The sequence below is a fragment of the Megalobrama amblycephala genome, linkage group LG17, assembly GCF_018812025.1.
Source record: "Megalobrama amblycephala isolate DHTTF-2021 linkage group LG17, ASM1881202v1, whole genome shotgun sequence".
Classification (NCBI taxonomy): domain Eukaryota; kingdom Metazoa; phylum Chordata; class Actinopteri; order Cypriniformes; family Xenocyprididae; genus Megalobrama; species Megalobrama amblycephala.
The window spans coordinates 27,935,724-27,953,327 of NC_063060.1; the positions used below are offsets into that span (position 1 = coordinate 27,935,724).

The window sequence follows — 17,604 nt, forward strand, 5'->3', positions numbered from 1 at the left end:
AGCACTGTTTCAGTTGAAAATCATAGGCACAAAGATGTTAAAATAAATGATTGCCATAAAGATGCAATTAGTTGTTAAACTTGTCAAAGGAAAACTCAATGAGTATAAAGAGGTCTTTAAAATGGTAATACAGACCTTGAATGATAGAAGTGACTATTTTGACAAATTTATTCTATGACCAGTATTTTTTTTTTTTTGTCTCATCCTAGTCACCACCATGTGCAGGGCCGATGGCTCTGGTTACAGATGAAGCAGAACACTACACTGAATGGATGACTGTGATAACTAAATTCACTGAGTATAATCTCAGCATTTTTATGTTGCTGCTTCAAAGATGTCTCATGGATTTTAGTGATTACATACTGCTGTCATTAACCTGTCTCCATGTTTTAACACTATTAGGCAGCCCAATGGCTCTGGTGACTCTTGAATGCACCTTCCCTAAGCTCCAGAAAACACCTGATTCTGTTGAAGAAAACTGTCAAAGATTTCATGATGGGAAAGAGCGGTTACCAGTGTGCACGAGGTGATTTCTCAATGACGGGTAAGATCCTCTTTGGCCAGACAGGGGACAACCTAAGGCAGGGGGTCACGCCGCCACTGGGCATCTACCCTGATGGGAGGTGTTTTATGTGAGATGGGTATGAGAGTTGAGCGGATGTTTGTGAGGCCAGCAGCATCATTAAGGGAGGAGCTATGAGAAAAATGCCCCAAAAATGTTCCTCTATACCACTCACGAGAAACAGCATTCCTAGGATGGCTTGTTTTTCATTGTGACAAGTCCACAACTTGATGCAACTATGTCAGGGGACAAGACCCTGAGGAAAAGGAGATTACTTATAAAGAGCTGATGGGAATGAGCTTTCAAGAGCCCACTGAGACTACGAGGTGATTGTCCGTAATTTATGGGGAGACAATAGCAAAAATTTATTAACATGATGTTGGTTGCTCTATTGGCAAGAACTGTATAGAAGTTTCATATTCAGCAGTACTATGAATCCCTGAATCCATGAGGCTGTGTTTATTTTGAACTAATGTGTCTATATTATAGTTTTTACTCCTGCAGGTCATTAGACATGGCATAGGATAATTCATAGACATGGTGGTGGTTAAAGATGAAGACTGCTTTTGCAGATTCAAGAGAAAGATAAGTGCATTCAGCATTTAAAGGTACAATTTGTAAGATATTCGCAGTAAAATATCCTAAAACCACTAGACTAGTGTTATATATTTTGTCCAGCTGATTACTAACAATATCTCTAATGTTTTCAACTACTTGTAAATCATGAGAAAATTCCCATTCTAAACAGTGACACGGGGCAGTGCAGTCGCCTGTCAATGACGTCAGTTACCCTTTGTTACCGCCTTTACTGATGTAGAAACCACATGACAACAGTGTCGTGGACAAATGCGGAAGTAGTGTCTAGCGTCCAGCAAACCACTATCTTGCTTCAAGCAGTTCCTTATTTACTTCTTGCACGTTTTATGGTGGATTGTGTTAATTATTTATGGAACATAATTACTGTTTACCATCTGCCGCTGGTTCTGTCGACAAGGACAGCTCCCGTAAACGTAAGCGTACGGGCCAACCAAACGACCCAAGAAGAGTTTGGGACAAGAGGAGAGAAAAAGCGAGGATCAATATCGGTGTTGCATTTTCTAGATGGAGAGAGCTTCGCGACAAACTTCACCTAGAAAGAGATGCCGATCTCGCTTGTGTTTTACTCGACAGGTGAGTTGTTTTGATTCGTATCTTTACAGAAAACGTATGCCATTATAACGATCAACACGATTAGTATTATGGGGCATACACGCCAAACGCGGGGCATCGCGTCTCTAGACCCGCGCGAGGACGCGTCTGATCCATAGTTTATACATTTATAAAACTTTACCTCATCCGTTAAATCCATGATTTATCTTTCCGTCTGATTGATGGCCGTCAGCGGTTGGGTAGAAGACAACAAATCCCATCATTCCACGCACCTTCTTAGCATCATCAAACCACGCGATTGTTATTGTTTTGGTAGTGCACCCTCTAGTGGCAGGTCCTACAAATTGTACCTTTAAACTAAAGATAACCTCAAACATGGCTTCTAGCATAACATATTTTAGATGGTGGTAATGGTTTTTATTTGAGAGTTAAACATTTACATTTTAACCTTTGCGAATGACCAAGGGTTCTATATAGTCATTTAATATTAAATTCTGTCTAAGTTACAGACTTGTGAGGCTGTTGAAAAGATTATTTGTGCAGTAAGAGAGAGAGAGACTGCTTGAGTGGAGGCAAGGATGGAACTCTGTCTGTCTGTTATCGGCCTGCTAAAGCTTAAACAAAACAAAGATATTAGAGCCAAAACAACCCAGCTGACTTTTCTAAAAAACAAATTATAGTGAAGAGACATGCTTTGAGACTGAATAAGAGTAAAACCTACAGGAAAAATGTGAGTTTAAATATGTTTTTAGATTTACACCAAAAGCAAACAATGAGTATGTGTTAGTTTGGGGAAATATTCTGTCCTCAGTGTGTGTATATGTCATTAACCTCTGGAATGAGTGTTTTACCATTACAGATGGGTTAAGTGAAATGAAAAACTTTACCGAAGCTGATAATTCTGATTGAATCTGATGAAAAGACGATAGAGAACATGGGACGAGCTTTAAGTGGATTGGAGATCCAGCTCTGTCTGCTAATGGTAATTATGACTTTTGTCATTTATGATGTTGATTTGAATTACTCTCTGGATTAGTATGTTTAAGAACATTTATATAAATTGGAATTGTGAAACTGAAGATTGCCGTCCATGGGTTAAAAACCCTTGTCTAAATTCAACTGAGGGTCTAAATTTAAACACTGTCTTCTTTGTTTGATCAGAATGATAAACGTAAATGTTATTTGACGGCAGAGACAAAGTGACACACTGACAAAATCACTAGTAAATTATCCAGAGAAACCCCTCAAATTTATGGAAGGCCGGTGGGCAAACAAAGGAGGAGTGAATATAACTGATAAAAGTTTTATTTTTCATCCATTAAATGCATGCATGACATTAGATGTCTAGAGAAATACAATTTATGTAATAAGGGTTGAAGGAGGAAGCAGCTATAAGGCTGTCTGTGTAACCTAGGGGTTGAGATTTGAGTAAAATAATACTTTGGTTTCTGCAAAACAGTAGAGATAAGTGGGACTGAGACAATGATGATAATATTTTTTAGATCTGCAGACTAACAATTTGATGGAATAGAGTAACAAAATTATAAGCAGTTTAAATTATTGTGATGGGGGAAAAAAACTGTTTTAAAAACAGCTTTAAAGAAATTGATCATGTCTTATAGTACAAATTTGTATAATTTATAAGTGATATGGAAGATTATAAAAAAATCTGTCAGTTTGTGTTTATGTTTATGGCAATTTTGGTGCAGTGGCAAGCCTAATGAGACGATAAAGATCACTGCCAAAGAAGAGGGTTAAGATTTTGGTCATTTAGCCTATGCAGTTATAATTGAGGGATAGTTCAATTTGATTACCCAATGTGATAAAGATGACAAGGAGTGTTTTAATTGTGGTCAGCAGGGCCATCTCGCCAGTAATTGTAAATGCCCACCTAAAAGGTGTAGACAGTGTAAGAAACTTGGCCATATTGGAAAATATTGTAAACAAAAGAAAGAAAAGAAAGGGGAAAAAAAGAGTCTTCCACTCTGTCTGAGAATGAGCTTATGAAATTGAGAAAGAACAAGAGATAACAATAAGGTCATAAGATTGTAGTCTTAAGGACAAGACATTTGAGTTTATTCTCTGAAAAAAACAACAACTTTTTTTTTAGAAAATTAGCGATGGTTTGTCTAGATAAGACTAGGGTGACCAGACGAAAAATTCTGGACAGTCCCAAAATCTAAACTGTTGTCCCGAATCCCGAATCTGGCCGAATCAAAAACCTTAATTTCTTTTCGACTGAAGAAAGAAAGACCCGAACAGCTTGGATGACATGGGGGTGAGTACATTATCAGGAAATTTTAATTTGAAAGTGAACTAATCCTTTAGCTTGCTAAGACAGCAACATACACTCCAAAGAATATACACTAACAAGAAGTGAAAGTCAATAGAACGTTCCATTGCTACACCGGCGCCCAGCAGCAGCACTGCGTTTTCGCCATTTTGGGGTGAAAGCGAATCGGCAATATCAGCTGCTTTGTTAAAAAAAGTACATTAAAGCTAAAATCCAATCTGAATGATGACAACACAGAATACTATCACTAGTGATCATCAAATCCTTTTTACAGTTTATGTGTTTAAGTCCACTTTTTCCACAAAACTTGCTCTCTAGAAACCCAGTCAGTTTAGGTATAGTTTGCTCTCTTCCAGTCAGTATTACCACTATAAACACCTAATTAATACCAACATATGAAATTAAATTAAGGGCACGCATCAGGAAAATTGGGAATGTTGGACAATAACAGAAAATAACAGCTTGATTTTGCAGCTAGCGTTGAATGATAAAGCAAAAGCGTCCAAAAGTGGGAGTTATGCGATAACGCACACAGCATCGTATTATAAGAATATTATGTTTGTAGATCCATTAAAACGTAACGTAACAATATTTCAATTCAGGTAGTGGAGCAATACTATTATTACTCCATTAAGTATAATGTTCGCTGCAAAAATTATGATCTTAAATGTATTAATTATTAATTTACTATGAATAAATGTGTAAAGTTGCTTTACCTCAGATGGATGAATGGTTGGATTCCACAACTGGTAAAATAAAACATAGACAATGCAACATTTACTGTTGGTGCCATAAAATTTTACTGATGACTTAATTTAAAAAACTGTTCTATTGCGCTTCTGATTTGGCAGTGAAATTCGCCGATTTTGGGTGCGTATGATGTGAAGGATTCTATGGTCCAGTTAGATTTTCACCCCATAATGGCGGCCGCGCTACAGGAGCGCCATCTAGTGGCTGTTGTCCAAAAAGGATAAGAGTTTCGCCTTTTGGGTTCTAAGCTCTTTGTACACACTCAGTAGCGCAGCGATACTTATGCGGTCAGCTGTATGTTTTCGTGAATTTTACAACAGCTAACGAGGCTCAACCAATCAGAATCAAGGGCCGGAACTATCCGTTTTATAATTAATAATTAACAACATGTACTTACTATGTGGTTAGGATTAAGGCTTTATTTAAGGTTAGTTGCATGTAATTATGAATTTACTGTTATTACTACAGTAAGTAGGCTACATGTAATAAGGACACTAAAATAAAGCGGTAACACTTTATTTTACAGTGTCATTGTTGCATATGTTACATGTAGTTACTATAGTAATAATAACTATAAATTATGCATAATTGCATGCAACTAACCCTAAACCAAACCAACCCCTAATTGTAACCCTATAACAAGTACATGTTGTTACTTAAAGGCAGGGTAGGTAAAAAATTTTGTTCCAAATTTGTTTAAACTTTCTATATATATCCATGCATAATTAAAATGTAAGAACTCTGATAAAAAGAGTATAAAAATCGAGTGACTCTAGACCGTTTAATCTGTATTAAACACAGCTCATTATTTCCATCCGGGACGAAACATAGGATTGGCTTAGGCGACTGTCACTCTCTCGCAACCATGGCAACCACCCTTTTGCCACACATGACCTGCCCACTTGCGCGCGCACGTTTGATTTGGGAAATTAAAGAGGCATGGATCCTAGGAATACCAAAACAATGGCAGAGAAACAGCAAGCAAAATTCACAGTACCGGCCTATGCAGTTAGTGAAGGCAAACCAGGCAAAAAAAGGAAGACAGTAACAGTACAAGAAAAGGCAATGAACAAAAAGTCTTTGGATAAACAAAGAAATAAAACGCGAGTTAATATCGGCGTGGCTTTCCAGCGATGGCGAGAACTAAGGGAACTCAAGGGGCTGAAAAGTGACTCCTTGATGGCTTTATTTCCGCTGGACAGGTAAATCTTTCTTTTTGTATTTTGATCATACATATTTTTTTGTTTATTTTTTTCATGAAGCATGTGTCATTAGCACACGTAGCTGCGTAATATAGCTAACATAACATTACTTAGCGAGCCGTAGTAGAGACGATAAATAATCTATAGGCCTAGCTCAAGATGATAGCTATAGTGTTGAATTGTGCATAATTTTGCTTTAGATAACTAAATACATGTTTAACAGATAGTAGGCCTAACGTTACTCCGCATCTAGGAACTTTTCTTAGAACTATATTTACCCTCTGTCTAACTCTTTTACCATGTTCACCTGTAAGTTTACCTGCACGTTTTTTTTCGCCTTTGTTTTGTTTTTATATTCTCTACCTATGTTTACTGATGTCTTTATCTTGTATCTGTGTGTGTCGTACACACTTTGTTGTATGTGTGTGTTATTATTTTGTGTCTGCAATGCAGTTGTGAGTTGATATTTGAGTGTATTACTCTGTTTATCTGTAGAACAACATATATGTTATGAATCTTACACGAAATTCATCTTCATCACAGTGTAAATGATGGTAATGGAAAAACGTGTATCATGAAACCTGTTTTTAGCTTTGCCTTATAGATAACTAGCTCGTTAGCGAATCAAAAAATATATATTTTAAACTTTACCAATATCAATATGCTAGCTTGATAGTGAGTACTAAAATACATCTTGTTTGTTTATCTTCATAATTATAAAGTTATTTTTATTACATGTGATTCTGACATGATGTCACTACATGCACTGTGCTCCTTCCTCTCCGCTCGTCTCAGGTAAATAATGCGTCTTCCAGCTCAGTGGTCGGAGTCGCACGTTCATGCGTTTTGGGGGCGTGGCTTTGGAAGGAGCCCAGAAGGGAGTGGGTGGAGTGAATGGAAATAATGAGCTGTCTTTAAAACAGTCGTGAGAGGTCTACAGACACTCGATTTTTATACTTTCTTTTTCAGAGTACTTACATTTTAATTATGTATTGATATATAAATAAAGTTTAAACAAATTTTGAAAAAAAGTTTTTTTATACATTTTTTACCTACCCTGCCTTTAATATTACTCAGTACTTAAATGTATAATTACAGTGTAACAAGGACACCTTAAAATGAAGTGTAACCAATAAAGTGTTACCAATTCTTTTTTAAGACAAAGGAAAGATCACACTGAACAGCACCACAGTTGTTTATATAATATTTATTAGAGCACCATAGCACATTATAGCAAAATCAATTAGTTTAGCATTAAAAAAAAAAATCAGTTGGCACATGAATCCGATGAATAATTTGCAACCTCGGACTGCTTTTCGTAACTGTAAGGCTACTACAACGCTCCTCCAATGGCAGAGGAGGCATTCACACAACAGAACATGGCAGTGTAGAAGACTTTTTTTATATTGCTTTGCGCTACATTAAATTCTGATCCTCTCAGATCACATCTGGAGTGTCACTGTTGTCAAACCCACATGTGCAATTTGAATTTTTTTTTCTTTTGCACTTCTCGCTGATCTTAATTGAGCAGCTCCAAGTAAGTAATTGGCACTTTGCCTTTCTGATTGCCCCTTTGCCCCATCAGCCAATCAGAGTCCATGCCTGGCACACTGCTCACGGTGATTACCTGACAGAAAAAATTTGCACACATATACAAATTAAAAATTTGAATGATTCATGTTATGTCGGTTTGAATAAGATGATGAAGGCGCACCTCATCAGCGAGCAAAGAGAGCTCACTGCTGCTGGCAGCGTCATAGTCATACAGCACACGGGCCTTGCGGGTACCCGAGGTGCTGCGGAGCTCGTTGAGTGCGGGCGAGGCCTGGTTGGGTGGCAGAGTGGGAAGTGAGGCGGCCGGCGGTGCCGAGGGAACTGAGACACTGGCGGAGGAGCTGCCACCCGGCTGATTGTTATTAGTGAACGTGGATGGAAAGCTGGAGGAGATAAGGGAACAGTTACTACTGGTGGTTTAAATATATATGCTATATATATGTATATATGCTTACATCACAATTTGACTGAGGGTGAAAACAGAGGAACTGGTGAATATATATATATTACAAACAAATGTATCATAGATATAAATGTGAGCCAACCTTCCCAGTTGTTTCTGCAGATTGACCATGTACTGGTAACACTGGGCATAATATGCAGCTTGAGCGTCCACAAAATCATTTAGACAGCGTAAATGATGAGCCTGATCATAAAAAGGAGAGAACAGCCATCAGTGCACATCACATACATAAAATAGACATATACATCAGTGTTTCCCACAGAATCTATCATTTGACCTAGTTCGATCTGTTCTGACAAATTAATTGATTTTTATTACTGACTAAAAGAATGAGCTTTTGACTGATTCGTTAAAAGAAAGATTAATTAAATGACTGATTCATTAAAAAAAACAGGCTCATAAGAGTCACTCATTAAAATTGACACAAAGAAAGAGCCTTCTGACTGATTCATTAAATGGCTTATGTATTAAAAAACAGGCTCTTAAGAGTCATTCATTAAAACTAATACAAATTGATACAAAGGATCTTTTGACGGATTCATTAAAAGAACAGGCTCATATTAGTCATTCATTAAGACTGTTTCAAAGAATGAAAAAGCCATGATTAAGAGTCTTGACTAATTCATTAAATAACTGATTCATTAAAAAATGGCTCCTACAAGTCATCGATTTGCAAACTCATTTAAACTAGTAATGCTGTATGCTTGTTACTGTGCAATGAAGACATCACAATTACAAGGGTGTAATTTTCTGTTGTTTTGCAGGATTTATCACATTCAATTCAAACTCCTATAAGATCATTACAAATCACACTGTACGACTTGGATCTAATAAACTTGGGTACGACTAGACTGTATGATGATGACACAGTGGCTACGACGCAATTTAGTATAGAAGAATAAAACATCAGCATGCGCTAGTGGTAAACAAATAAAGCAAGATGAATCACTATTTGGCAACTGTGGCAAAATGGAGGCAATTTGGCAAATGTAGCTTGAGGTAAGCAGTTTTAAATTTTTACCGCCATGTCTCGATCAATACGCCATTTCATGATACATTTTTATTGGCTAATCAGTAGACGTAGGTCGTTGCAGCAAACAAACTGTCAGAAAATTATTGGAGGCTATCTTTGGTTGCAAGACCATAAAAACGCCCATCTTTGAACATCTCTCATTGTACGATGAAGGACCACCGTTTTTGGAGCCACGACCACAAAAAAATCGCCCCAATCAGATGTTTCTGTCTGTGAATGTAACCAAACAGTTGTTCCCTTGTCTAATAAAACATGCAATATATTAAAGCGTCTTTCTATGGTTTCTATGGCGCTTTTTCGTGTTTCTATGGTTTCTACAAAATAAAAACAGAAGCCGAGGGTAACGCGGATATGACGCCATTGACAGACGACTCCTGGCCACGTCCCTTATCCTTGGTCAAAATCGCTATTTTCTCACGATTTACAAATAGTTGGAAACATTTGGGATATTGTAAGTACTCAAGTGAACAAAATAGATAACACTGGCCTAGTGGTTTTTGGATATTTTACTGCAAAATTTTTACAAATTGTGCCTTTGAGGCCAGTTTACACCGCACAGACAAACGGCAACAAATACGTTTGTTGGGTTTTGTTGGATCATTGTGTTACCCCTGTCGGTGTCTGTTGGGGCTGGTCAGGGTTTGTTTACACCCGAGTAAACGTTCAATCAGCTTTTGTTGCTGTCTGTTGTTGGGGCAGTGTGAACATGACAGTTATTTTTCATAAAATTCTAAATCCAACAGCCAACTTGCTTGTTGGTGTTTGTCTGTGCGGTGTGAATTGGCTTTTAAAGACAGGGGTGCTCAATCCTGCTTCTAGAGATCTACCTTCCTCTACCAAAGTTCAGCTGCAACCCTGATTGAACACAACTGAACCAGCCCTGTGTCTGAAATCGCCCCCAATACCCTTAAATAGGGCACGCGTCTGTGCTTGTAACGGCTGCTGCAGTGACGCGATGACTTTACCAGTCGGCGATTGGCTCTTATTTAAAAGGCGGGACTTATTCCGCCATATTGCGCGTTACACTTTCTCCCATTCAAAACAATACGAGTGACACGTCTTGTGTTATTCTATAGTCTTTGTGTACGTTCATTGGCTAGAGAATACTCATAATGCACTACGAAAGTCGCATGCCGAATGAATTCCCGCATCTTGCCAGAAGATGGCGCCTGCAGCTGAATCATCCATCCATTCATTCATTTTACAAACGTCTTGTTCACGGCGTACAGCGTAAAATAAAACGGGTATAAATTCATTTTTAATTGATTGTTAAATTGTTTATCTAAGGTTTATACATAATTTCCATGACAGAATTCAAGATGAATCCTTTCATCCTGCTACTAGAGCTGCCAGTTTGCCAAGTTTCAAGTGATTAATAAACAGCAAGCACAAACTATGCAAAAGTGGCAGCTCTTTTGGTGTACTCAGTGTTCGAATTCACTCATTTGTTTTTAGTCAGTCACTCCTTCAAGTGAACTGTATTAGTGAACTAATGTCGGGAATAGTGAATGAGGGTATAGGAGGCGATTTCGGATTCAGCCCAGATCTTCAGGAGCATTTGATAATTATGGACAGGTGTTGAACCAGGGTTGGATCTGAATTCGGCAGGTAGGTAGATCTCCAGGAACCATTTACTCACCCTCATTTATTCCGACTAACACAAAAGAAGATATTCGGAACAAATTTGGTAACAAACCATTTAGGTGTCCATTGACATCCATTACATAATTTTTAATATAAATTTTTATATGGATGAACTGGCCATTTAACTTGGGTAAAGCATTATTTTGCCATGGTGCTGGATTTGCTGCAGTGGCGCAGGAATCACTGATATACACAAAGGATGTGTGAGCGTACATGAGTGCTGCCGATACCCTCCAGCAGAAGTCTGGTGATCTCTGCCTGCCGGTCAAACTCACTCTGTGCTATCCTCAGTTCTGTCTCTGCCTGATGGAAACACACACACAAAAAAAATCACATCACATATATCCCCACAAATAGGCTCAGAATCAGATGGATGTCTAGGCTATGCTGCTTTCTGTGCAAAGTAGATGTGACAGAGGCAGGTGGGAATATAAACAACTTTAGAGCTCCCTCTGCTGGACACAAGTGTGTCGTTTGAGTTGTGTGTAAAAACAGTTCCTCATTCACGTGGCAGGGCGAGTTGATGTCAGACAGCACTAGCAAAGATAACAGGGCAGCTGTCTCCGTTTCCCTGATAAAAGCTGTGTTTTCTTCAACAGGGTTCGGGGAGGAAAGACTGAAGCGCACTCACCTGCTGCACCTCCTCAGCCCACAGCTGGCCAGCATTTAGAAACAGTAACAAACTTGTCAGGTCAAGGAAACAACTCAAACCACACAAACTTATCACTCCTCACAATCAACAACTTTCATAACCGTCTGGAGCTGTTATGTAAGATAAGTTTAATTGTGTCACCATTCATGTACAGACACATTCACTGGGAGGAACCAAAACAGGGAGCTGTTCACTTTTATGATGAGTAACAATGGGAAGAAGATTGTCATAACAATATTAATGTATGAGCACATGCACAACACTGAAACACATTCACCTCATGGTGATATTGTGCACTTTTAATGCAAATCATACTGTTAGCTGAGACTGCACAGACACGGATGACACAGACTCATATATTACCAATGGTCAGAAGAAAAATAAAACCACACCAAACACACTAACTGCATTCTGTTGCCCTCAAAGTGAAATAAATGGTCTGTTAAGCACACAAATTAGGAGCACATTTAGCGGCTAACACGTTTTGAGTGAACACAAAAACACATGAATTAGCACAGCTATTTCTGTTCAGTTAGACAGAAATACAAGCATGTGTTTATCAAGATGTGTTTTTTTGAATGTAAAAATGTTCTTCCCACAGAATGATTCTTTCCAAAGATGATGAATTTTGTGAAGGGCAAGAGAGGGCAGATGTTTTATTAGACACAGCAGACAAACCTTTAGCCACCTGACATGCAAGAAGCTGAGCATGTAAGAAAAGTGAGCCACATACTCCTCTCCCAGCGGAGGGCTTGAGTTCAGCTCCTTCGGACGGAGGCAGGCAAGCAGACAGAGAGAGACATAATGAGAGAGAACTGGGGAAAATAAGAGAGGTTAGAGATCCAAAGACTGCAGCGCACACGCAAAAGGGCATTTGACACAAGCATCACCTCAGTTACACTGCGCTAAGAGCATTAGAGAGCTGGCGGCTAGCTTGGGGAAAGATGAAAAACAACTTTCACTCTTCAAAACTCGTCTCTCATTTGAATAAACTGTAAAACTGAATGTATGGTTAACCTGGAAATGCCAGAAAAAAAGCTGCTTATTATTACATTCTCTGTGTGTGTTCTTGTATACATGGTTTATGAGGACACAAATGTGTATAATGACATGGGTATTACATCGTAAACATGGTTTATGAGGACACTTACTGTGTCCTCGTAAACCAAATGGCTTAAAAAAACATACTAAACCACATATACAAGTGCGTGTGTGTGTGTGTGTGTAAAATACTAACTGCAGAGCGAGCATCAGCTGCTCTGGCCTTCTTCATTCTGTTTTTGGCTGCATCCAGATCTAGACGCTTATTCTGAAGCAGTTTGCGCTCTTTCTGCAAGGAAAGAACACAACATCAGAAACAGTTTTAAAGATTAAATGTATAATATAATATAATATAATATAATATAATATAATGGTCAAAGGTAGTGTATGTTCAGTGGTATGCTGATACTCACAGATATGGTTTTAAAATCTCCCTCAATAAAGTTCCTGAAGGGAGTGAGGAAATTGATGGCGGAGCTGTGAATGAACTCTTTCTCTGCACTGCCTAATAGCTTCTCAGTCTCCCCACATTTAATGAGAGCACTACCTGCAGCACATAAGAGGATAATGTTATAAAACTTCTAATGTTTCTATTTCAAATAGAAAATGTAAAAGTATCACGGTTTCCACTAAAATATTAAGCAGCACAACTGTTTTCAACATTGATAATAATCAGAAATGTTTCTTGTGCATCAAATCATTATATTAGAATGATTTCTGAAGGATCATGTGACACTGAAGACTGGAGAAATGATGCTGAAAATTCAGCTTTGACATCACAGGAATACATTACATTTTAAAATATATTCAAACAGAAAACAGCTAGTTTAAATTGCAATAATATTTCATAATATTACAGTTTTTACTGTATTTTTAAATCAAAGCCATATCACCCTGTAGCCCAAGACTGGTTGCCCACTGAAGCTAAGCAAGGCTGAGCCTGGTTAGTTTGCCTACAAGATATATCGGTCTGGTCAGTCCGCCCTCCGTCGCGATTCGAGTCAACTCCAAACCGTACCGTGCAATCAGATTCGTTTATTTCAGTGACGCAAACAGTGCGGCGAAAGTCCCTTCAATATCAACAAAGATTGTGCACGGGAGACCCGAGAGTTTGTTCTATTCAGCTGTGAATTCAGTTTTAAATGACCAAAAACACATTAATTATTTACTTTTCGCTGTTGACTCTCTTGTTGCTTTGCTAACGTCATATCCGCCCTTCTCTGATTGGTTTACTCCGCTTCCTGTTTGCTCGGCCCTAGAAATCGAATTGATTCAATGGCCGACCAAACTCATCCGCTGGTACAGTGGTGAGGCTGGATTTTCCAGGCAACTGGTTAGTACCTGGATGGGAGACCTCCTGGGAAAACTAGGTACCTGCTGGAAGAGGTGTTAGTGAGGCCAGCAGGGGGTGGCCCCTATGGTCTGTGTGGGTCCTAACGCCCCAGTATAGTGACGGGGACACTATACTGTAACAAGCACTGTCCTTCGGTTGAGGCCTTAAACTGAGGTCGTGACTCTCTGTGGTCATTACAAATCCCATGGCACTTCTTGTAAAGAGTAGGGGTGTAACCTCAGTGTCCTGGCCAAATTCCCTCCGTTTGCCCTTACCAATCATGGCCTCCTAATAATCCCCATCCATTGAATTGGCTCTATCACTCTCTCTCCTCTCCACCTACAGCTGGTGTGTGGTGAGCGCACTGGCGCCGTTGTACTGCGGCTGCCGTCGCATCATCCAAGTGGACGCTGCACACTGGTGGTGGATGAGGAGAGATCCCTGATATGATTGTAAAGCGCTTTGGGTGTACAGTAGTACATATGAAAGCGCTATATAAATGCCTCATTCATTCATTCAAATAAATGAAACCTTGGTGAGCTTAAGAGACTTCTTCCAACAACATTAAAAAGTATAGTTTATCTCTAGATACATATTAGTTGTATAAAGAGTATGAAAGTATAAAGCTGCTTGCCTGAAGAAGCGTGTTTGCTTTTTGTGACGTCACAATAATTTCACGGATATGTTCATAACCCCAAAAACTAGCTGAGACTGTCAGGGTCAGTAGGACGAGATCATGTAATGAGCTCACCGTACGCTGTTCCAGGTCCAAACTCGTGTCCCGAGTCGATCATGCACTCCCCTAGCAACTCGTGGTTGTTGGCACGTGTTGGGACTTTTTTGTCTAGCATCTCGTAAAGGAACTCCTCCATGCGGACATCTACACGCATCAGACAAATTCAATTAAGACCAGCAAGAGTCAGATGAGACCACATGCAACCTCTTAAGCAAGGCCTGTCAACCACAGGCACAAATAACTGCTGCTGAATATCAAAAATATCTTACAAATGGTTACTGTGGATTTGTGTGCTTGCCAAGAAGAATATGCTGATACTAGCTGCTTGGGAAATAAGCAAAGTGAACTTCTATGCCACCAAAAGTCAAAATAAAGATAGAGATATGTTTCTTTCTTATTTCTAAGACAATCTAAGATCATAAATACAAGATAAAACCCACATTGTTTTGACCTCCTGGCTGAACAGCTAAAAATACTCATCATTAGGGCTGGGTCTTAATCCCATTGCGAGGAACTTAACACTGTTCTCCTGCAATTATAGTTACTGCAATAGCAGGATGATTTCATAAACTGTAACCCTGAGTTCATTTCCTCTCTACTGGTGACACAAATTTGCACAAATAACAGTGACTTGCACTATTACTGAACTACAGTCCTGTTTAATCACATGCATTTCTTCTTACTGGGGTTCGGCTGCAGCACAACTTCGGTCTGTTTCATGATCTTCTCTGTCCAGTGTTTGGTGGATTCGGCCCGACCCAAAAGGGTCTCCAGATGGGCGTCCAGCTCAGTCTTCTCCGCCTGCCCAAACTTCTCCTCTGTGAACTACATAGATTGCAAACAGTTTTCTAAAGCAGTACAGTTTACATATAACTTTTAACAGCTGACAGTGTTAGAGTTCACACGTTCCAGCTGTGGTCTCAAAACCAAAACCTAGTGAGCTGCTGACCTAAACAGCATTTCTGGCTAACATATGACTTTTTACCACTGTTTACAGTGATAATAATGTTATATCTAATATATATATATATATATATATATATATATATATATATATATATATTTATATTATATAAAAATAAAACCAATAATCAAGTAAAAGATATCCTAAAATAAAATGTTTTAAGACGAGATTTTAAAGTACAATTTGCCGAAATAAATTTGACTTATTACAGTTGACATACTAACATACATAGTTGATAAACTATGTAATAACAGAGTTTAATATATCTAGTACAAACCAATAATGTTGTAGTAACATACGACAAAATGTACAAATAATATATATATAATATATTATAAATGAACATTTTATTTCTTCTTAAAGAGACAGTGAACAAATCCTAATATCTATGTATCTATCTATGTATCTATCTATCACCACCCCCATGTTGTTCTAAACGAATGAATTTGAATGACTATGTATTTTCTGTAAAGCATCAAAAGGAGATGTTAGGCAGAAGAACAGTCTTGGTCATCATTCACTTTGAATGGTGACTTCGGCTGTCAGTCCATAATCTGCTTTTGACCTCCTCAGAAAAGAGTGAAAGACAGTCATACAGACATGAGGGTGTGTAAATGAACACACACACACACACACACACACACACACACACACACACACACAGTCAATTTTGCTGAACTGTCGTTTTAAGTAAATAAAAACAGTTTAAAAACAAACACAAGAGACTAAACGCCTCGTCTTCGGGGATTTAAAGTCATTTAAAGACATTACCTGCACAGCACGGCTGAGGAAAGTGCCCGCGTCCGCTGCTAGTCGTCTAACGTTGAACTCCATGTCTGTGTGTTTATGAATATACTGATGTTTCAAACGAACCTTCAGTGTGAACTGAAGCCTGTTAGCAAACACAGATTAGCCTGCTGTAGCCTCTCTCCGTCCGGCCAAAACACTTATGAATTCAGCTCGCTTTGTCGTGATAAGCGTGTAGTCCATGTAAAACCCCGCAACTGGAAAGATAACTAATAAAAAATACACGCGTAAAACTGTGTTAAGGCTGTTTGGTGGGTATTGTGATGTATCTGTCAGTAGTGTATCTGCTAGCGCAGAGCAGCAGCTGTTGGAGTGAGTGAGTGTGAGGAGGAAGGACAAGCCAGCGGATGTGTCTCAAACCCTAGTGTGCTCCCTACTTAGACAGCAGTTTGGCTATGAAATATAATAAACATAGTCCATAGATGGCTATGAATAAATCAGTAAATAATAGGAAATACTAATTAAAATTAGTAATGTTGTGAGTGAGAGGCTGAACGAAAACTAAATAAAGTATAAATAAATAACAGGAAATAAAAATACAGCATAAATCAATTTGCTATAAAGTGTAATCTAAAAAAAATTATGGTCCAGTTTCACAGACAGGGCTTAGCCTAATCCAGGATTAATAGCTTTTATAAACATACACTAGAAAAAAAAAACATTACAGGTGTTCATCTTGAGTCAAAACATGCATTTTAGTCTGTGACTTCAGGGGTAAATGTCTTTTTAATTTATATATAAAAAAAAAAAAATAAAAAAAAATTAAAACAAATATAAGGTTTTAGGTTGTCAAAAGCAGCACGGAATAGTAGGAAATTAAAAATAAATAAACCAAATAAAATATGAAAAAAAAACTTTAAAAAAAAGTTTTTATTCGTGATCAACTGCTGAATGTTTGGTCTATAAAGTTTTCGTAATGTCCACTAGATGGCGCTATCGGTCAAAACAGTTTGTCGAGTAGTTTAGCGTTTATTTTACCTTTTAGTACAATAATAACAACAAATACAAGGTGTTTTCATTAAACATTGGTTTAATGCCACAGTATATCATTTTCTGCATGTCTTGTTGTTATTTAATAAAACAAAGGTATCAAGTTATAACTTTTTTATATTTTAAGCTACAACTTTCATGAACTGTCTCATTAAAATTACAACCATGGAAGATGATCTTTAGGCAAAAAATCAAAAGAACATGGATGATTTTATATTCATATCAGTTGTTGTCCACATATTAAAGGGTTAGTTCAGCCAAAAATGAAAATTCTGTCATTAATTACTCACCCTCATGTCGTTCCAAACCTGCAAGACTTTGTTCAAAGTTCATAAAGAGATTGTAAAACTAATCCATATGAAAAGCCTAAATTCAATCTGTTCATCATATAAAGCAATTGTGTCTCTTCAGAAAATTTGGACAAAACAGTT

General features: G+C 38.1%; 1 protein-coding gene across 4 annotated transcripts; it reads right to left on the reverse strand.

Moving 5' to 3' along the window:
- Positions 1-7,148: 7,148 nt before the first annotated feature.
- Positions 7,149-16,537, reverse strand: sh3glb1b (SH3-domain GRB2-like endophilin B1b). 4 transcript variants are annotated; one of them, XM_048163745.1, is made up of 11 exons: positions 16,148-16,537; positions 15,096-15,237; positions 14,428-14,556; positions 12,757-12,890; positions 12,540-12,632; positions 11,981-12,067; positions 11,282-11,305; positions 10,864-10,953; positions 8,056-8,156; positions 7,671-7,893; positions 7,149-7,583 (listed from the first exon to the last, which is right to left on the reverse strand). In XM_048163745.1, exons 1-11 carry the CDS (start codon positions 16,208-16,210, stop codon positions 7,476-7,478), a joined length of 1,194 nt encoding a protein of 397 aa, XP_048019702.1. In that variant the 5' UTR covers positions 16,211-16,537; the 3' UTR covers positions 7,149-7,475. The 4 variants fall into 4 exon arrangements, with proteins under 4 accessions (XP_048019702.1, XP_048019703.1, XP_048019705.1 ...); XM_048163746.1 differs by lacking the exon at positions 11,282-11,305; XM_048163748.1 differs by lacking the exon at positions 11,981-12,067 and having other exon boundaries at positions 11,282-11,333; positions 12,505-12,632.
- Positions 16,538-17,604: the final 1,067 nt, after the last annotated feature.